This window comes from Strix aluco, chromosome 2 (assembly GCF_031877795.1).
Source record: "Strix aluco isolate bStrAlu1 chromosome 2, bStrAlu1.hap1, whole genome shotgun sequence".
NCBI lineage: Eukaryota > Metazoa > Chordata > Aves > Strigiformes > Strigidae > Strix > Strix aluco.
In genome coordinates this window covers 15,399,353-15,420,721 of record NC_133932.1, presented here as the reverse complement: position 1 = coordinate 15,420,721, position 21,369 = coordinate 15,399,353, and the positions used below count along the sequence as shown (strand labels likewise).

The following is a 21,369-nucleotide window of genomic DNA, read 5'->3' as shown; positions in this document are numbered from 1 at the left end:
TTTAACTCTCCTTAATACTCAAAAATTAACAGTATCAGTCCCAAAATTTCAGCTTCTTCTTTTGGATGCTCCTAGAACAGTTGAATTCTGTCACAGCATCCACTCATTTGTTCTCTTTCCGGTCATAACTATTATTTAATTTTAAAATCAAACGGGGGGCTCAGCAGGTGCTATATGATCAGACACTCTGCAGCGCCCTTATGGCACATGCCACAGAGAAGGAACTTCTTTTAGTATACAGTATTTGCCATTTCAAACTGTGAGATGGTCTTTCCCCAAAACCTCTTTGTTGTTCCTGACAAGGTCCTCAAACCCTCATGCACAATAACAAACATGTATTAGTCGCCTGCTTTCTTCATGGTTTTATCGCTAAATCTGAGTGGGATCAGGGGCTGAGATTTCATTTTCCCAGTATTTAGAAACAACAGGGAGCACTCTCTTAAGCCCAATGTCAACCAAATTCCCAGCTCTGTTATTTCCATTTACACATGCACCTTCTCAGCTCATACAATCAGACGAAGAAAACGCTGAACACAAAACTTTTTCTTTTTAAGTTTGTAAAAATGAGCAACTGGGGCAGCATATTCAATTACCTGGCCTTCCTGTACTAGCCTTTGTCTTACAACAGCAGCAGCAGGGCTCAGAAATACAGAGGATGTAGCACATGCAAGCTGCGCACTGAGGGAAAAGCATGCAACTCTTGAGAGGTCACCTCTAGACCTCTGTCCCCAAGGAACCCCATTTGCTGAATCATCCTTGCTTCCACCATAGAAGGAAATCTATGAATAAATGGGTAGTTCCCCTCCTCACAAAGCTTGCTGTCCATTTAACATTCAACCTACAGTCTGCCACATTGTTTCTCACTTTGCTTTTCTGCCCACCTAGCAATCTAAAGCAGCAAGGACTTCTCTGACCTTAGCTGCACAACCCGGCCTCTGAAGCTATTAATAGCTCTCTAAATGTCTATGTGCTCCAACAAGCATGCTCATTCACTAACGACCAAGTCAAATCTCGAGTATGAGGAGACATCATCAGCAAGTATAAAACTCCCTGAGAACCCTGCCAGAGATAATGTTACTTCCCTCAAGAAACTAGAAATGTATTCCTTTGAGATTGAAAGTGATACTCATCTGGTCTATTTATAGCATAGGAAGTGCTAACATCCCACCAAACTGGCTCCCTTCAAAATGTGGTCTTAACAGGAAATATCACTTTCAGCAATGAGAAGCACTATATGTTTTGCAGCTGTGGAGTTAAGTTCACTGACATCTCTGGCTGTGCATTGGTAAAGTCCGTTTAATTCACAAAAAGTAATTTCATAAATAATTGAATAATCAGAATTTTTTCATACAGTCTCTTCTATAAATGGATCAAGGCAAGTTCTTCTAGAAGGGAAAAGATTAATAACTTCGCAAGCCAAGTGCGAGATGCAGCTGAGGCAGGCCTGCGGCTGACTCCAAAAGCTGTTTGCTCGAGAGCAGCCAGCGGCAGAGCTGTGAGCAGAACCCACGTGCTCCAGCTGCTCATCCTCATTTAACCGCATGAGCCTGTACTTGTTAAACATTTCTCTGCAGACAACCACTTCCCAGACCCAGCATTGACTCTGGAGTTGCAGTAACTGCAATCTGGGCGAATTCTTAACATCCTGTTTCCAGAGAAAAGAAATACAGCCCAGTAAAGCATAACATCTGGTCTTAGTCAACTTGCCCAACAGTCTGCCTCTAGATACAGGTTACATGAATTTGGGGTCAGCCAGGATACAGAGCAAGACTGACTTGGTTGTTGATGATGCTAGGGCACTGCTCGGCTCAGTTTTGGAGGATATCTGAATATTGTGAAGGACAGCAGAAGAAAGAATTGACATGTGACATTGTCCCCCAAGAGCACAGACATAGGATGTCAGCAGAGCACCCATGGTATGAACACAGACCATAAGTGATCAACATGGGTCACAAAAGGAAATAAACCTTTAGATGTGATAGAATTGATTTTAGGGCAAAGAAAGAGGGGAAAAAAAAAAAGAATATATATATCCAACACATGTCTCAGATGATGAGGACACAGACGAGATAAAAGGACAGTATTAAAGGCAATCGTAGCCCCCAGAAGAATGGGAACAACAGAAAGACAGACAGACCAATTGCTTCAGTGTTGTCTCCTGTGGTTAAGGATGCCCTATGCCAGATCAACACTGCTACTTAAAACCCTATCAGGTCCCCACACCCCTTCTGCAGAGAAGTTCTGCTTTTCAATTTGTCATTCATCACATTCTGCTACTGCCGGCAGGCAGGCTAAAATTGTAGAGCAGCATATGTCTGCATGTATATATGCCTTCTGAACCAACCTTCCTGCACAAACTGGTAGACTCTGCAGAAATGAGTCAGAGTAAATGCGAATGAAACAGAGAAAGCTTCTCAAAAATCCAGATAAAAATTGGAAAAAAAACAAAACAAGAAACCTATCATTTTTACCAGGTCACTCTGAAATGGATTGTATGGCTGGGTGAATTGGGCTCGCTCTACAGCCTTCTAACACCCACACCCCCAAAAAAACCCCAACAAAAAACCCCAAGGTATGTGTTATTTTCAGAGAGAAAGAGAAACTGCAAAGAAATCCACAAGCCATAAACAATGGAAAAAAAGAACACTGAATGCCTTCACATCCAACAGACCATTATACTTTAAATGTTCCAGTCTGAAGTACTCCAGGATCTTCCTCAGTCCAACTCACCTGTAAACAATCGTGTTTTAAGGTAGCAACATCTCATTACCCACACCAAGGTTCAGACATGCACGCCCTGTCTCTCAGTATGGAATCACCTGTCTCACAACTCTCACAGGTTTCTGAGAAATAAGGAGAAGCACATGCAGTTCTTTGATCTGAAAAGCTTCTCCATCTCCATGTTTTCAACTCTAGCCAAACTTTATTCTTTTACACTCCAAAACAACATCCCTCCCCTTCTCCAAAATAACCTACTGCAAAAGCTAGAAGTGGCAGAGAAAGAGCAGATTACTGGAACGATTCCTTTCTACTTGGAAGTGGTGTAACGCTACAGAGTTTGTCTGTTCAGTAAAACATTTTGAAGAATAAGTGGAAGAGCAAGAAAATGTGACTTTAACAACTCACTGATGAAACTGGCCTAAGCCTTGCCATGAATTTGTAAGAAAATAGTCTAGTCCCTAACAGAAAGCAGGTTAGGAAATGTAATCCGTTCTTCAGTGGTTACTTGCTGAAAGGGGCAAATGATACATTTGGGAAAAGCGTTAAACCTGAGGTCTACCAACTCTTCCAGCACTCTTGCAAATTGAAAGCATTTCCAATGCTATGGCTGATACAAATCACACTGCATACAACTCTGATTAGAAAAATACTGTTGAAATGAAACAGATCCTCCTGTGCACAAACTGTATGTGCTCCTCTTCTATTTTTTTTTTTCAGCCTATTTGCTGCATTCCTTGATCTCTTTCTGGACAGAAGCATAAAACTTGTCATGATTTAGTTGTTTGTCACTAAATCCTTGTGAGTTTCATGAAAGAAACCATTAGAGGAAAAAAAAGTATGCCAGGCATAAGAAGAGGAGCGTAATATGATAGAAGAAGGTATTTCACAATAGTTCTTTTTACTGTATGAGTGGTAACTAATTTATTATATAATATGACTGTATAGAGTGAGGGCATCTCTATGAGAAATCTCAATTGTTTTGCTTCACATCCATGTATAAAGCTAATGTTAAAAAGGATTTTAAATCAGAGTAAGCAATCCCTTTGCTGTAAGTTAAAAAAAAAAAATCACAACAGTTGCACACATTAACTTGTGCTTAAGACAACTCAAGTTTTTTTGAATTTCTAAGCTCATTCTCCAACCATTGCATTGTGTTGTCCTAGTGAACAGATGAGGAGGCAAAAGAAACCCCCTGATTCTAGAGCACTGTTCCTTCATGAATGTAGAAGAAAAGGAAATAATCATCCAAACCAGAATAAAAAAAATATCAAGTGAGAAAATTAAAACTCTGTACAGTCTTCAACATCTAGACGACAATAAGAGGATTTCCCTTAGTGGTAAAACCCATTCTGCTATCCCTCATGACTGTTTTAAAAGAAAGCTTGTGAATTCAGATTTTTCTCCTTGAGTCTTCATAATCATCTTTTCCTCATTTGTGTTCTCTCTATAGGATATCCTTATGTGGATATATCCAGTGGATGCAAGTATACCTCAAAATACTTAATCCTGTGTCTCGTGTCTTATGGAGGTTAATAATGTTATAGACATGATAACTCATCCATTTAAAACATTTGCTAACATCTTGCTGAACTGGAATATGACCAGGAAAGATTTAGAAGGCTATGCTATGAGGTGTAAATTTGTCAGATTCATCAGGATAGAAAACAACAGCAGGAATTTAGAATCCAGATGAGAAAGGATTGAGGGGAGACCACCAGTATATTTAACTTTGACTGCTCATCAGACAGCTGCTCTTTCCTTGACTCAGTTCTTGCAAGTCTTTGCAGTACTAATTCAGCAAAGAGGCCAAGCTTCAGACATTTTGGCATGTCTGGGATATTCTGTTAATGACTGAAAAATATTTCCACAAAAGCATGCAGACAAAATTAAATGTATTCCAAAAAAAGATGAGTTATCTGCTGCCAGCTGTTCCTGATTTCTCCTCTTGAAGAGGGACCCGAAACCCGTGTTGATAAAGAGTCCCAGAGTACGTATTTCCACCACGACATAAGGCAAAGGTCCTCCAGAAGAAAAGGAGTAACCTCCTTCTCTTAAAGCGCAGCCTAAACTTTTCCATAAATAATTGTTTTCAAACTCTCTGCCAAAACTCCCATTTAGCTATGATTACCTCCCACAGCACTTCTGCTGAATTCATTACTCATTTTCAGTTATTCCTGTTTATTCATGCTTGCTGCTCTATTCTTTCTCTCCCCAGCTACATTGTTCATTTCAACCTCATGCTTTCACTTGGAGACATCAGACATGGCGAATCATTAAGCATCTTTCTCCACATATGCTGGACTGAATGCTTTAAGACTAAGGAAGCACTGTACAAAAAGAAAGTACTTTGCAAATCTGGATAACATCCAACTGGGCAAATACAGTTTTCTCCAGCTTCCTCATAGACAAATGTCAATCCTGAGCTAAGTCTTGTGAGCAAAGGGTCACTGGGAGGAAGTCATAATTGGAAATAGCACCATGGACCTGAGGTGCTGTTCCACTTGAAACAATAGCATCTTTATTGTACACCTACAGTACAGTAACACGAATGACTGCCATGGTAATTACAGGGACCTGGGTCCGGATGGCAGGGAGAAGGGAGACTGGCTCACCTGCTTGCTTGTTGCTGGGTCCTGCCCAGCTTGGCTCTCTCCAGAGTCATTTTGCCAGTATCTGTAGCAAAGCTCTTTCCTGGACAGCTTCAAGCTGTATCTGTCAAACTGTGTTACTAGCGACTTATCACGGCTGTCCCTGCACAGCTGGGACTTACAATTATCAGCTTAAATGCTGCTATTCAAGTATGTAGTTGGTCATCTTTTTCTGTGAATAAAACCACACATGTAGCATGTGGTAGTTAAAAAAAAAAAAAAAAAGAAAGAACGAGATGATTACAAGCTGTGCTCCAGAAGCATGGCCATGGAGGCAAAGCCAGACCTCCCTCCATACACTAGCAGGATTTCCAGCATAGCTGAAAGCACAGGCCATGTCAAACGGCTCTGGAAGCAGCTACCCCAGCCAGGACAACTGAGCCCTGTCAGCACTTGTACCTGGCAGAGATGCACCACAGCCAGAACTACACCGAGCCCTGCAACAGTGCTGAAAGTCTCTGTCAACTTCTTTTCAAGGCAACTGCTCATAGCTCTTATTTCCAAAATCCAAGTAAATCAACACTAATTGCTTCGTTCCTTACAATGTGTGTGGTGGCGTACTCACAAAAGCAAGGCAAACGCTTTCAGCTCCCCACAGGGTGTGTGCTGTGTTATCTTCCCCACCGATTCATCCATTCCTCCTCACCATTAGTCCTGGCACGTGTTCAGGTAGGGCTGAGCACAGGACTCGACTGAGATCAGAATGCAGCGTACCACCTAACATACAAACCCGCTTGCAAAATCGCTTCCTGATTTACAAGCAAGGTGCTGGGACACAGACATTGTACCACAGCAAAGAGCACGCTGGCACAGCCCCAGACTGAACTCAACTCTCCTGCCTTCAAGTATGTTTTCGAGGCAATTCTCTTGCCTCACAGGGCTAGAAACTGTGGTGTTAAAACTGCGCAGAAGTTGGCAAAATTTTGTGTGCTCATCTAAATGAATTGTGCACAGGGCATTAAAAAAGAAATTTAAAAAAAAAAAATCAAAGAATCAGGTAGAAAGTAGTACAGGAGCTTCCACCTACAGTCTATTTCAAGTACATAACATGGCTCAATAACTAGGCTGTAGTTTATGATCTCTCTTTTTAAGAATTTCACAAGTTTTTCAAACAGGTGCATGGGTAAGGATGAAACACAACCAGGCAGGGGTTTCCTGTCAAACAGGTGCTGAGATCAGTGGCAAATTCCAGGAGATGCTCAAGTCACTTCAGAGACAAGTGCCATCATGTACGGCACTAATGCCCCAGCATCGTTTCGTGAGTGAAATTAACTCTTCCTCTCACCTCAGGACGACACCATGAGGTATATTCAGATATCAGTCCCTTACCCTGACAGAAATGTAACCACTGTCTGAGCAATGGGACCCAACAGCTTCTTGCCAGGAAGCACCACCAAAACCAAGACCACTGGTATCATCGGGGTGAAATATTCAGGCAACTAGAAGAAACTGTGACCACTGTGTGGACACTGCGACACTTGTTCTTGCAAGAAGCAACACAAAAAGTACCATCAGCAGGGTGGCAACTACTGGCCAAAACCTGAGCCTTAATTCTGTTGAAGAGGTCATAAGTTTCAAATTATTTCAGCCGAAAGGAGGACCACCTACCACTTCCACCCGAGCACCCTTTTTTTGGGGGGGGGTGTTGTGTTGATCCTGTACTACTACAGAGTGAAGATGTTGCCTGTCTTGCATCAGATCTGCAGGGCTGCAACCTTAAATGTACAGACACACAAATCAAGCTTTAAAAAAATGTTGTTGTTTCAAGTCAGCCAGAACTTTTACTTGTTGACATGACCAGTGCCATCTGTTTTGCTGGCTGACACTACATTCCCCAGAACTCTTCAGCTGTCACTTTATATTTTGCCCGTTCACAGAAGCCTGTCTCCCATTTCTTTTTTAAACTTTCACTTTTATGCAACGCTTTCAGACATCTTTCAAAACAAAACCTGTGAGCTCTTTTAGAGTTTATTTCTACAAAGATAATCTCAGTATTAACTGAGCCATGGCTTCAAGTCTAGAGCACTGCACTCACAGCTGGGTTTTTTGTTTGTTTTTTAAAAAAAGGAACACAAAAGAAAAGACAACTAAAATACTGTAACTGATCTGACTAGTGGCATGCTTCATACTGAAAAAAATGCCATGAGTAAACTTCCCTTTTAAATAACAAAAGTACTTTTTCTAGGCTGCTTTCCATATTTCAGTTCAACTGAAAATTTAAACTAGATCTGGAATTTTAGTTTTCTGACTGCTACACACTCATGTTCCATCATATGATCACAAGGAAATTTGAACAACCTACAGGTTTTAGAATAGTTTCCAACAGTTTCACTGAACTTTGAGGCTACTAGAGAACAAATGTAAAAGGCAAAAGATCTCTTAGAATTTCTATTATACTACATTCTATTATATAATTTATACTACAAACCAAGTATAAAACACGTTCCATGGACAACTTAAAACATGACCACAGGCAACACCGAAAACTGAAGGATCACGGAGGCATACACAAGAACAAGGAAAAGCACAGGCAGGGAAGTCCACGAAAGTTCAAGCTTAAACTAGATGTGTGCTATCACTCCACAGGGCAGAGAGGTGGGAGCACCACTCTTCTCCTCAGACACAGGCCTGACGAGTCCAGCCACAAAACAGCATTGGGGCTCACAACAGGGCAGGCAGAAATTGAAGACAAAAAGCTCAGAATAAAACAATGCAAGCTGTAAGGCATGAACTAAATGGGAACTGTGAAATAGCTAAAAATGTGCAGCTTGTCTAAGCAAAAGTAAATAATGCAGAAGAATTCCAGGTATTTTTGGAAAGCTTAAAAAAAGAGGGGGAAGAGACTAGCTAGAGTATTTCCACAAGTGACAGGTTTAAATTATGAGGTAGAGGATGAAATTTAGAAAGGAAACTTCACTGGCTGAAAGCCCTGGAAAAACTTCCTGACCTTGAGATATTATTGGCCGTGGCACATCCCCTGTGGAGAAGGGACTTGCCTGCCTGGAGAGGCCAGCAGAGCCTGCCAGAGGGAACCAGCACTCCCTGGTTTCAGGGGGACAGCTTCACCTTGCAGGCCCTTCCCATTTCTGTACTCAAAATCTTATTATAGTGCTATCCTATTTAGCAAAGATATGTTTATATATATTTGATGCATATTTGCAAGCAATTAAGTAGCTGACTATAGGAGAACTAACTGATTCCTTGGACTTAATTACAGAGAGAATATTCTACAGTACTAAAATTGTCAGTCAGCAAACAAAATAAACCAACATAATCGCTTTAAAAATTATATACTTGACAGATGTCTTGTATCATTCTACATAATAGATAAAGTCATAGTCTGAAACCGCAGCCTTCTTTCATTCTGTTCCTTTGTTGAAAAAGGATTCTTTTTTCTTTTTTTAAATACAAAATATATAGCATACAATGGAAGGTAGTGCAACAGTTCAATTAATACTGTTCTTTTAAACAACAGATAACCCAAGTCCAAGCCCTATATGGATTTTTTTTTATTAATCAAAAATATCTTCACAGTAGTCAGGTTGTTTTACTTAAGTGTACTATATTTTGCTCGTCAAGCATACCTTGGGAAACAAGATTGTTACAAGGAGATGATGGCAAGACAACTATTTTTTTCTTCCATATGTATCAAGTAAATTTACTTATAGACAGTACTTCATAAAATAACCTCCATCAATATGTTAATCATATAAATGTATTTTGAAGATCAAGGGGAACAGAGCACACAGCTAGCTAAGATAACTCAATTACCTTTGTCTTTTCACCAATAACATTTCTCTCCAGCTCAGCTATTTTTCTGTTTAGATGATCCAATATTTCCTTCTCTTTCAGCAGCTCTGTTGTTTCAGATTTCTGTTCCCCATCCAAAAGGGCACATTCCATATCCAACTAGGAACACAAAACATTTTTCAGAAGCAGTCCAGATTAAGAAGAAACCTCGATATACATTATTTTCTGGGGGAAGGGGAGTGAGTTGATGACTATTCACAGGAGAGAAACACTTTTTAAAAAGGGGGGAGGAAAAAAAAAAGAAGTTTTACTGCCACAAAAGTTAAAAAGAGATCACAAATCTGAGAAAAAGTAAGCCTGCAACATAAAATACTGCAAAATAAAGTCCAAACCAACTTTAGTTTGAAGATTCTTTTTTTCCAAAACTTTTTCTATCTCTTCTCTGTGCTTCCTCCTGTTATGATACTGTATCAACTCTCTGCCCAGGCTCTGTAGGAACCCCTTCTGGAACAGCTGTCTCTTTCCTGTCACTGATAATTGGAGCAAGTACAACCCAAATGCCTGGCCAGCTTAGTCTGCAACTGTGAGATTCCAGAAGTCAAGATGGTGCCAACATACCCCTGCTACCGTAAAGCCAAAGATGTTTGAAAGGAAGTTGTCTCACTTCCTTTCTCTTTAAACGGTCACAGGAGATATCACCATAAAACTCCCAAGTGACACAAGGTATTTAGATCAATTGAGTGACCATTAAACAAGCAAGATTGTTCTAATTCCACTTCAGAGTATAACGGTTACAAGCTGGGAAAGGCTAATCTGAGCATCACATCCATCTCCCAGCTGGGGAAAAATAAGCTTCATAGTAGGAGACTGCCAGGTCCATGATTCTGTGCCTAATCCTGGTGAAAAAACACAGAATATGAAGGCTACATACATCCATGAGTTCCCTGTGTACTTGCTGAACCCATCACACTTACGCTATGTAGACATACCTAACAAGCAAGACATTTAAAACCAAAACATATTTCATACCTCTCTTGAGGATTCATCCATCTGGTCATTTAAATCTTTGATCTTCTGCTCAAGTTCTTCCAAGTTATTTAGTATTACTATGCGCTCCTCCTCCAGTCGACCAAGCTCCTGCCCTCTTTGCTCATCACTTGTGCATTCTGGTATCTGCAGTTGCACATTACAAGAGGCTCGTTAGAAAAAGATATAACACTGCGTTTCCTTCCCCCTTCATACTGTGTTCATTTTAGACAAGTATGGTACTGCTGGTTTTGAACCCATTACATATTTCCTATCTGCTATACTGCTATTTCTATAATTAGAAGGTGTACAAGAGAAACCAACATGATACTTACTTCCAGGCATTAGAAATAAATACTATACTTAACACTAAATACTATTCATTCTACAGGAATTATTAAAACCTAACCTTTAAGAATACTTTACATTCTGTGCTATTTAGGTGGTAAAAATCCAATTTTTCCCTTATAAAAATAACACAGATAGACTAAGATGCTTTTTATTTAAATTTCAGCTGTTCAGATAATAAAAGCCAGGAGGTAGGATAAGACATTTTTGTAACCAGCCGTTAAGATGGGCAGCTTCTGTAAAATAAGCACAAAAGTTGGTTCTGTCTCCCCAGTTAGCACTGATGAAGCAGGACTCTTAACATTGCTCTTTTTATTGCTATTTACTTACTAGATAACCGTGCCAAGAATGAAACAACGTTATTAAGAAAATACCTGTGATCTTCTACCAGCAAAGGCTAGATCAAAGAGTATTGAGTTTCAAACGTATTCTTCGTGTTCATTTGACTCCAGGGGCTTGCGATCCAATTACTCTGGTAAGGCTGCCCGCTCATTGTCCCCAATCAGAATCAGAAGCGGGCTGCAGGCAGGGCTTCGCGTTAACCACTGGACCACACAGCCTTGCTCAAAAGAGGCTCAGCTCAGCTACTGAATGGCTATTCTGAGAGCAGGCATTTTACCCTGAACAAATCTGAGCTCGATATTTTAAAACAATGAGCTGTGTTTCATTAACACAGTTGCTTGTTATTGCTTTTCTCAGGGCTTAGCAGAACACCCTTTACAATGAGCGAATGAATGGGATTCCTTGATTAGCGTTAGTAATCCCAGCAGGAAAGCCTCTTTTTGTCCGGCATCCTGTTCAGATAATGCTGACACAACATCTTCGATTTCAACTTCCTAATAAGGGTTTAAAATAGGATCTCTGACTTGCACAAAGAAAGTAACAAATAGGAAAGAAATGCAAGACCACAGTAACTTGTGAAATGTCCTACTACCTTTCCAACACAGAAGGACCAAGCCACAGTAGCATGTTTCTGTTCAACATAATTTCACACACCCAAAGACTCAGCAGACAGATTTCCAGGGAGATACCCCTTTATAAGATAAAATGTTTGCCTACCACACCTCTCTCTTCTTCTACACACTTCTGTTGACTATAAAGATGTAAGTTAAGCAGAGGTTAAATACAATTCATGTTAGGCATAACTGTGCTGAAGCTCACACAGTGTGCAAATAACAGTAAAAAGGAGAGACACAAAGTACTTTGAAGGTGTGAATTTGTTAAACAGAAACCTGCTTTTATGGCTTTGCTTGGTCTTACTATGCTCCCGAGTCTAACTCTTGAATAAGTTATTTAACACACTGCCTGTTGCCAGGATTTGCTGCACCACTGGTCTGGCACACCAGAGCCTAGGCACTGACCCAGGACAACAAAAGGCCCTGGCCCCAGCCTGGAGGAGGCTGCTGCTGCCCTAGATGAAGGAAATTGTTAGGAATGCTGTTAGCTCGTTTTTTGAAGGACAATTTCTCTCCCAGCAACGAAACAGCAGCGTGAAGTACACAGAAACAGAGCTGCAGCTTACTAAACACAGGAGTTGGGTTGGAGAGGCAGGAGGCTGGCTGCCGCCGCATGCCCCGTGAGAGGCAGCAGCTGATTTGACAAGTGGCTCAGGTCCAACTCTGGGAAAGGAGACAGGACAGTAAATTCGGAACAGGAAACTCCTCTTCACCTCCCGTGCGACTGTTCTGGTTTGCCCACGAGAAAACATCCTCTTCTTACAGAAGACAGGAGCCTCAGGCTGGGAGAAGACAGCAGAGCTTCCCTTCCCTCCTACATCCCAGCACAGTGTTAAGCAGGGTTCCTGAAACCTTCCTTATAAATAATATATAGTGTGATATATATTTTTTTTTTCCCCAAGCAAATCTTCTCCCCCACAAAATCTTAAAACTCTTCCTGAACTACACATCCCTCTGGAAAAAAAAAAATAAAAAAAATCCAGTACCAACAGCTTCCACAGAAAATGAAATAATCATTTGCTGGCTGCTAAACTGCATGAGCTCTGAGATTAATTCCAACACCCAAGCCATCCTAACTGTGGCCCCTGCCAGACAGCCAACTCCTAGAGGAGGATTTTGAGCAGTCAAACCTGGATTGTACTCCTTTCTCCTACAGAGCGTTACCTTTGGTGTGATGCTTAGGTAGGATGATTCAGTGGTATCCTTCAGGAAGCCGGGAGCAGCAAAAGGTGGAGGCTTCGCGCTTTCGCTGAAGTGCTCATCGGCTCTCAACCCTCTAGAGGAGAGGAAAGCAGCAGTGCCACGGCTGTGGGTGCTCAGCTCCGAGAAATCCGAATCGCTTGCAGATGATTTCAAGTGGCTTCTGAACCTTGGTTCCAGATTCATCTGGGAGTCTTCAAACACCGAATCCTCATCGGAGAGCTGAAGTTTTTCCAGTTCTTTGTTAATTTTTTGAACATCAGCAACTGTTGTAGCTGCAGCGGGGTCACTGTCAGATTTGGAGTATTCTGCACACAGATTGAGGATTGTCTCCAGTCGCTGTCGTTCCTAGTTTAAAAAAAGGTAATAGCACTAAGCGTCACATGTGAGCTAAAGTAAAGATGAAGTAAAAAAAAGTTTGCTAGGATTTTTTGTTGTTTTGGTTATTTTTTTTTTCCACAGAGTGAAGGATTAAAGTCCTCCAGTTCCAGAGGATAATAAACAGATATATACAAATAAATTACCATATAAGATGAAGAATCAAAGTTAACATGGAAGAAGAACTTAAAAAATGAAAAGTACATTTCATAGAAACGAATAGCTACTTAAATAAGATGTCCTAACACTTATTTATCTTTCTAATGTAGAAAATTTTAATATTAAAATTCAGGTTGTTGTAACCTTACCCCATTTGTATGTACACATGCCCAGTGAGCTCACTGTATACATCACTTTACACTTACACCATACTCCTACCGAGCTGCAAAATATCACATAGATTCTCCATGAACTCACTCATTCCTGACTTGTTTGGATTTTCTGTTTTGTTAACTTTGATTCCCTTTTTTGGGAGAGAATTAGTCCACATTTTGAAACACACAGTTTTAGGAACATTAACAGAAATTGGGCATCACATCTAAAATACAACAGATGCCAAATGCACAGAAGTGGGGGAAATCTTTATCTACCAGTTAACTCAAATTCACTAGGGATTCATACTAATGTTTCAAACCCGAGAATCTGAGTAGCTGTGCCAGTTTGACCTGACTGCTTCAAGTTGCTACAAGCATTTAATTCCTGAAGGACTTCTAGATCTCTATGATACTTTATAAAAGTATCAGAAAGCTATTTTTTTTTTTTATTTTATTGTATGCATAGCTTCCTGTAACTTCTATTTCAGATGAAATCTTTTTACCTTTCCATTTCTAAGAGGTAATGATTTTATGTAGTTTCATGTTTCTTTTGCTAAAGAAGAAAAATAATATAAATAAAAAATTGCTTACCATAAGCCTATTGAAAATTCTGCTGGAAAAAGAACCACTGTGAGAGTTCCATGCTTGACATTATACCTGCACTAATGATCTCGTTTCTGATTTCTAGAAAATCCCTCTTATTTTTAGTAGTATTTAAAAAGAAAGCCAAAAAACCAAAACCAGCTTCCTTCCCCAGGAACCACTGCAGACATACTAGCTTTCCAAGCTCTACCCAGCATTACATTTGCAAAGAGGATTTGCAAAGCAGCTCTTGCTGACAGTCCCAACACTCCCTATGCCCAACAGCAAGTGATAACAAGGATCAAGCAACGCACTGCCTGCCCTTTCCCTGCTGCAAGCCACTGGAGTTTTATGAAAATTTAACACCAGTTTACAAGCACCCAGCTTTTTATATGGCTACCAACAGACTACCCGGTTGTATGGGCTACACGCTCACATCACTCCGCATCACCCACAGTTAAGAGCTGCATTTCCAAGCTGGAGAGCCCATCTGAACCCATCTGTTTCCAAGCACTACCCCACCTAAAGAGCTCTGCGTGACAGAATTTTTGCCTTCAGGTAGCTTATTCCCAGGTTCCCACTGCAGATTTCCTCCGAAGCCTCCTGTAACAGCACTGGCAGAGATGAGCCGCTGAAATAACGGAGCCCGGGGCAGCTGTGGGTCAGCACTTGCACGGTTCTATTTTCCACGAAATGGGTCCAGCAGATTCTGCAGACATCCTTCAACCCCAAATGATCGACATAATTGTAACTCCCCAAAGCCCTGTTCCCTCCAGGCAACCACTGCCAGACCCTAAGCCTCTTCCCTTACCCCTCCAATGCTGCTATCCTCCCTCTTACTAAGTCTTCTGGCCATGCAACCCAATTCCTAAAGCGCTGTGCAAGTGCTGGCTGGGATCGCCGGTAATTACGCAGCTCTCCCCGTTGTGACGGCACCAGGCCTGGCCCTTTCATACAGTTGTCATAATGGTTACAGATGGGAAACGTGCCACCAGCACATGAAGTTCCATCCTTCCCCGCAACAGCAGGGTGCATCAGGTTACACTGTGTCAAGCCTCCATCCTTTCAATAATAATAGGAAATGGCAAATTTCAAAGCACAGCCGCTGCTCATCCTGGCCTCAGCACCCGGGTAAGGGGTTCTCACTGCAAACCTGCCCTTTGCTGAGCAGTCAGAAAAAAGGAAAAAAGGGATCCTTTCTTCCCCAGCTCTTAGATGATCAAAAAAAAAAAAGCTGAAGAATTGCAGGAAAACCTCTACCAGTCTTCAAACAATTCCTGATGAACTTTCAGACACATTACTGCAATACCGGTATCTCTCACTTCTATTTTGACATGTGCCGAGAGGCTTACGGACAGGAAGCTCTATGGTTATTTTATACGCTCTATTCTCATCATTTCATCTCAGCCAACTCATTCCAGCTCCAGCACACCTGCATTTAACTGTCTCCAGCATAAATTTCTGAGTCAAGCAGCAAGCTAGGAAAGCACCCCTGCAATGAGAAGTGCAAAAGCAGTAGCACATGGAAAATCCAGTCAATAATTTTGCAAGAAATAGCACACAAGTTATTTGTGACACTGAACACAGCAGAGGGGAAAAAAGATAGGTCAGAAGAAGGAAATTGGTTTAAAATTGGCTCTGGCAGGAGGGAGGGGTGTTGAATCAAGCCTTGTAAACCTTTCTGGGTACTTCCCCATAAAATATCCTAACAGACTAAAACCTCTCCGTGTATTTTCTGTGGATCTCTCACCTGCTATGAAAAGGGGTGTACAGGTCTTGTGCACTTTCTGCCTGAGCAGTTTCACCACTCCTGGCTTTACCAAACCTAAACACCACCTATGGACAGCTGCAAATTTAGGTGCTGAAGGAGAAGAGTGGGATAAGGGGATAATAATTCCCCATCTCTTACCGATTAATAATGGCATTAAGAGACATCCTTGGCATATTGTAAAGAAAAATATTCCAAAACAGCAGAGATAATACTTCCCACTTCTTTAACAGCAATCATGTCAGCGATTCCTGGATTTGTTCATCTGCTGCGTGCCACGTATATGAATTTTACAAACGTCTAGAGGTGATGCTCTATCTAGATATCAAGGCAAGACTTGGTTAATCAGCTGTGGCAAGCAAGAAGCTTTATAGATAAGTGCCATTAGCAACTGGATAACCCCAGATTTCATTAAAAATACATATGCAGTCTATCCTTTGTGACCAACACTAATGAGAATTATGGCTCACCCATGTAACCAGGGCTCCCTTTGCCTGAAGAAGAGGCTGTTGCTCTTTTCAGCTACCAAAGAACAGCACTTTTCCACTGCTATTCTTTGAAAACCTCACCAGCAGACAAGCAACCAGCTTCCCAGCAACAGCTTGGAGCAGCAGCTAGTCAAAAACGATGGTGGGGAAAGAGGCAGACAGACCAGGGAAAGAGCAGCAGAAACTCCTCAAACTTACTTCCTCACAAAAACATTCAGCACCCCACGGACAAGAGGCAGGAGAAAGGTTTCTCTTTCCTTCCTGCATTTCTAAGGAGCTGGTGATTTCCTACCTGTCAGATACCAAGAACCTTATTTCAAAGCTAGATTTTAACTGGGTTTGAGAACAGCTCGCCAACTGTTCTTCCCCTTCCCTCCACTTTGCACCAGTTTCTCACTCCAGCCTCATTTACTTTCTCATTTTCAGTCCTTGTTTTGCTATAGTTAGATCTCTGAGGTTCCCACTAGCAGCACAGAATTCAGCAAAAGCGCCCACATCTCACGGCTGACGGGCAGGCAGCCTCTCGCAGCAGAGGCCCCTGTGCGGAGAAGCGCGGCGGAGGGGCTGCACAGCTCGGGGCAGAGGACCGGGTGCAGGGACCAGGCTGGCACGCCTCGTCCTTACCTTCCCAGTACTGGCACCGACAAAATGGACCAGTAAAAGCAGAAGAGATCAGTGGCACAGAGTAGAGCCCACGTCCAGGGAGGAACCCAGCAGACAGCTTTCTGCAGAAATCGCTCCTGTATCTGCAAGCATGTATTTGGCTCCCGATGAAATGCCACCAGCTTCCAAAATAACAGCGTTGTTCAGACCAATGCCCCCTTGCCCCTACAGCACCTATGCAGATGCTCCTTTTCAAATCACGCTGAGGACAGGAGCCTGAAGTGCAGTACTTAAGTTCTGTAAGTGAGAATACGTCTCCTGAAATGGATTTCTTCCCAGCCCATACTATTCATTTGCAGAAAACATATAGCTGCAAAAATTAAATGTATGTAATCCACACTTTGGATTATTAAAGATCCCACAGAAATGTTTTGAAACGCATTTAAAATTGAATGTTCCTAAAACTTTACTGAGTCATCAGAATCAGTTACATTCTGTGGGGTTTTTTACCCTATTATATGGCACCTGTTAGTTTACTAAATTAAACTGATGTTAAGTAGCTATTCTGTAATACTATAGAGATGTCAAATACCACTGGTGGGAAAAATTACCTTGATCTAGCCTTTGTCTACTTGGCTGGGGTTCCTGAGAGAGGTAAGTCACACTTTTATATACAGCTTGAGTACTTTATGTTTAAAGGGTCTATAAAAAGACACGGTGCCAACATAAATTTATAAAACACGTATATGAGGTTTTTCCAAGCTGTATGGGAGATTTACATAAGCTCTATTAACCATAATTTCAAAGCAGTACCACCTTGAAAATTCAAAAATATTTTCATTTCATTTTCCCCTCACATGAGCACATCTTACTAAATTGTAATGCATCAATGGAAACCAGGCACAGGTATATTCTCTACTATTTCCTACTTGCTGAATAAACTCAATGAAAGCCAATGCTCTTCTGGCTGCGAAAAGGCGGACTATGGAATAAGCTCCTTGGATTTTATTACTGTTCGTTTGGGCATCAGTCCTGTAACTGCGATCTCTCCCAGCACAATTCCTGCACCTAGAAAAAACTTCATTAACAAGCCTATGTTTACAGATCTGTACAGGCGGCTGGACTATGGAAGGTACCACACAGATAGTGCACGCGTAATTTTTAAGTACCTACCACCACCTAGAGGTAATACATTGTACTGCCTAAAAACCAGCAGTAGAAAAAACAAGTTCAGTGTTACTCAAATGAGTGGGTATCAAACAAAACAGATGGCCTTAATATCTATCTGACTATATTGCCTGTGCTGTTCCACCCCCAACCTCCCCACAGGCTGAAGAGAAAGACTGCCTTTCATATTCCAGCAGCTAACACAGTCGGGCTTTTATCTCAGATAGGGGAAAAAAAGAGTGAGATTTCCTCTTAAAAAAAAAAAAAAAATCAATAGCTAACTGAATCTCAATGAATATTCTTTGATCACAGTGATATTTTATTTTCCTTGTTCATGGGGCTCCTGGGTTAGCTTCAGCAGTAGCTAACTCTGACTTCTACTTGTCTAAAGCTTGTATAAACACCCCTACGCCAAGATGCAATGTCTGGTCAGCTGGGCTGGAGACGAAGCAGAAGCAGATTGAGACCCACCAGCCTGAAGCCTGCACAGGCTCCAGGATCAACCTCGTACCATCCCACCCATTCCCAGAGCCCACCAGCCCCAGCGATGGCAGCAACAGGAACTCTGGTTCCTCACACTCCTCAAATCACAGAGGAACAGACTGGCAAAACAGAAGTGGCACCAGTCTTCAGCTAGTCTGAGTGAACCCAGCCTTAAAAGGCAAAGCAAAAGAGAGAGAGAGGGGAAATACACCAAATCCTACACAAGTACATACATGTCTTTTCTGTTTGGTGCACAGGAACAAATTAAAACACAGACATTTAAATCATTCTCAAAAAAAATCCTGCAATGCGTATTTTCACTACTTATACCATTTTTTTTTCTCTGTTTATTTCTTTGGGCAATGACAGCAGATCATTTGATTTCATATGAAGGTCGTAGCAGCAGCTCAAAATGCAAACTTCCAGAGGAGTCTCTGTCACTCAAAAAGCAAACTAAGCACAAATAAAACTCATAGAATAATTTATATGGAAAAGAAAAACACGAAAGTAAATAGAAGAGAGCAAGGGCAGATACTAGGTCAGATTACAACATGTACATAGATTTTACTTAAAAAAAATAATAATCCAGAAGTGAATACAACACCTCAAAAACTGCCCTGTGCCAGAAGGATAGCTGGTGCAAACAAAGATGCTCTCCCCTTTGTATCTGGGCTTATGTTTCTAATGAGGTTCTCTGAGTAGTCCTACATTTTTCCTCTGCCTACCTTGCCTTGAAAACACACTATGGAAGAGTCTGACACTTGTGCATAGAGGGACTATCTTTCCCCTCCCATTTACCTACCAGCTACTCAATCTGAACTTTTACTCAGCACTGAAAACCCAAAGCACAGTTTTGTTACAGTTTGGGTGCTTGTTTAGTTGGGTTTTTCCCCCCCGCAAAAGAGAGAGACCTGAGCAGACCTGGATCTCTAACCTTTGGCCATCTCGTGGTACACAGGGTCAGACAAAACTGCTCTTTGGAAGCTCAGGCTGGATATATAAAGATCCTGTTTGGATAGGCCCATGACTAGATCCACATAGAAGGTCAAAAATAAAACAGAACAGGACAGGCTCTAATATTCAAACAGCTGATGTGCAGGTTTTATTTTTTTTTAATACTTCCCTTCTTCTCAGAGATCTAAAAACCTATTTGTGGTTTTTAGACTCTCAAACCATTAGAAGGAGGCACTCTCCTGATATTCAACTCTTCCACCGGGTAGCTCTTACAAGGGGAAAAAAAATATTGAGCAGGATCCTGCACAGAAGATTAACTCAAGCAGGAGGAAGTTCCTTCATGTTCAAATTATATGCACACATAAAACAATCTTTTTTCAAAAACTTTAACATGCATGGAAAAACAGTAGACAAATTATTTTTTTAAAGAATCGGGATGTGAAGGATGTATTGGCCATCAAGAAAAAAAATGGGGGGTCAGGGGAGGGAGGGAAGTAGTTATTACATACAAATATAAAACTAGAACAATTTTTAGCATTACTGAATACTGAAACAACCTATCTTCTATCCCTCACCACAAAGAAAACCTAACTGTTCTCTCTGAAATATAAATATGCTCTGCTACGTTGACTTTTATGACTGATTATCTCAGGTTTTACAGCATGACTGTCTGGAAAACCCTCTGATAAGCAGCAAACACCACTTTGCACACACAAAACACCAGGGCTAAGGAGAAGGGAGGAGATTTCTCAAAGGAGTGGAGGAACAGCAGGGAGAAGGCAGCAAGAACAGAGAGAAGGAACCCCCCAGCATTTCTGCTGATGCTTCCCAGTTCCGCATGGCCCTCCTCACCCTGGGGAGCCTGCTCCTTGCTGCCGAGAAGCCACAGCTTCAAGGGGAACCAGCAGAGGTTTTGGGGGCAAAGGGAGCAAGGTAGGGCAGGGGTGGTCTCCCAGAGGGGAGAGGGGCAGTGCCTGCTGCCTCCTCACGCTCACGACTCGACTCTACAGCCCTGGCTTTAAGCAGGCAAAGATGAGCATTTTCACACCTTACAAACTCACAGCATCTTAGACTACAGTGCTGAGCAGGTTAGGGATGAAAAGGCAGGCTCCTGCCCGCATTAACACATTTGTCACCAACTTGTGCCAAGGACATAGGTGAGACGGGAGGGAGACTATCGGAACAGGTTACAATCCTTCAGCTGAACCTGCTCGCGGGTGTAGCTCAAAATGGGAGCGGTGGCCCTGCGCCCGCATCCCACCGCGCCCGCATCCCACCGCGCCCGCATCCCACCGCGCCCGCATCCCACCTCCCCACGGCTTTTCACCCGGCCTGCCCAAGAAGGTGAACTCCCCTGCAGGCTGTCTGTGTGCAAACTAGACAGGTTTAAAAGTATCCTATCCCCATTTTGCTCAAATCCATAAAGATCTGAATTAAAGCAAATGTAAAGTTAATGTCTCAGATCTAAGACTCAGTAATACAAACTGGCCCATCTAAATGACCTTGGTTTCCACGTGGATGATAAGATCAGTACAATACGAATATACGTTAATAGGGTCAGAGACTCTTGCAGCCACTCTCAGAACTTTTTTCAAAGAAATACGAAGCATCCTCTCAGGGTCAGTTTCAGTAAGAAACTCAATCATCTTTGTGTGTTCTGAAAACTTTTTTTTTTTCCCCTACACAAAAGTTGTTTCAATAACAGACAAGTTCTATTTTACTACCAGGTTTAATCTGAAGCAGTATGCATTGCTTTATGTTCACTAGAGACAAAGAGAGAAACTGTCCCCCTCTGTCACTCTCCATTTTGGGAGGGGGAGAAGCAAGAAGGCCTGTATTTTCATGAAAATACTCAGAAGGAAAAACCACAACCAAGCAGAGCGGGCTCTGACAACGGATGTTGAACCCACACCGATGTCTACCTGACTCCACAGCACACATGGCTGAGCAGCGTATAGTGGAGTCTCTTTTTTTTATTACCCA

The 21,369-nt window shown here is 41.8% G+C and overlaps 1 protein-coding gene across 7 annotated transcripts in view; it reads right to left on the bottom strand.

The window, feature by feature from the left end:
- Positions 1-21,369, bottom strand: part of PHLDB2 (pleckstrin homology like domain family B member 2) — a 124,866-nt gene that overhangs the window by 33,446 nt on the left and 70,051 nt on the right. For all 7 annotated transcript variants that reach the window (XM_074811974.1, XM_074812012.1, XM_074812002.1 and 4 more), the window contains exons 4-6: positions 12,614-12,997; positions 10,149-10,292; positions 9,141-9,278 (exon numbers count right to left, since the gene is read on the bottom strand). In XM_074811974.1, the coding sequence (XP_074668075.1) occupies positions 9,141-9,278; positions 10,149-10,292; positions 12,614-12,997 (666 nt within the window). The remainder of the gene's footprint in view (positions 1-9,140; positions 9,279-10,148; positions 10,293-12,613; positions 12,998-21,369) is intronic.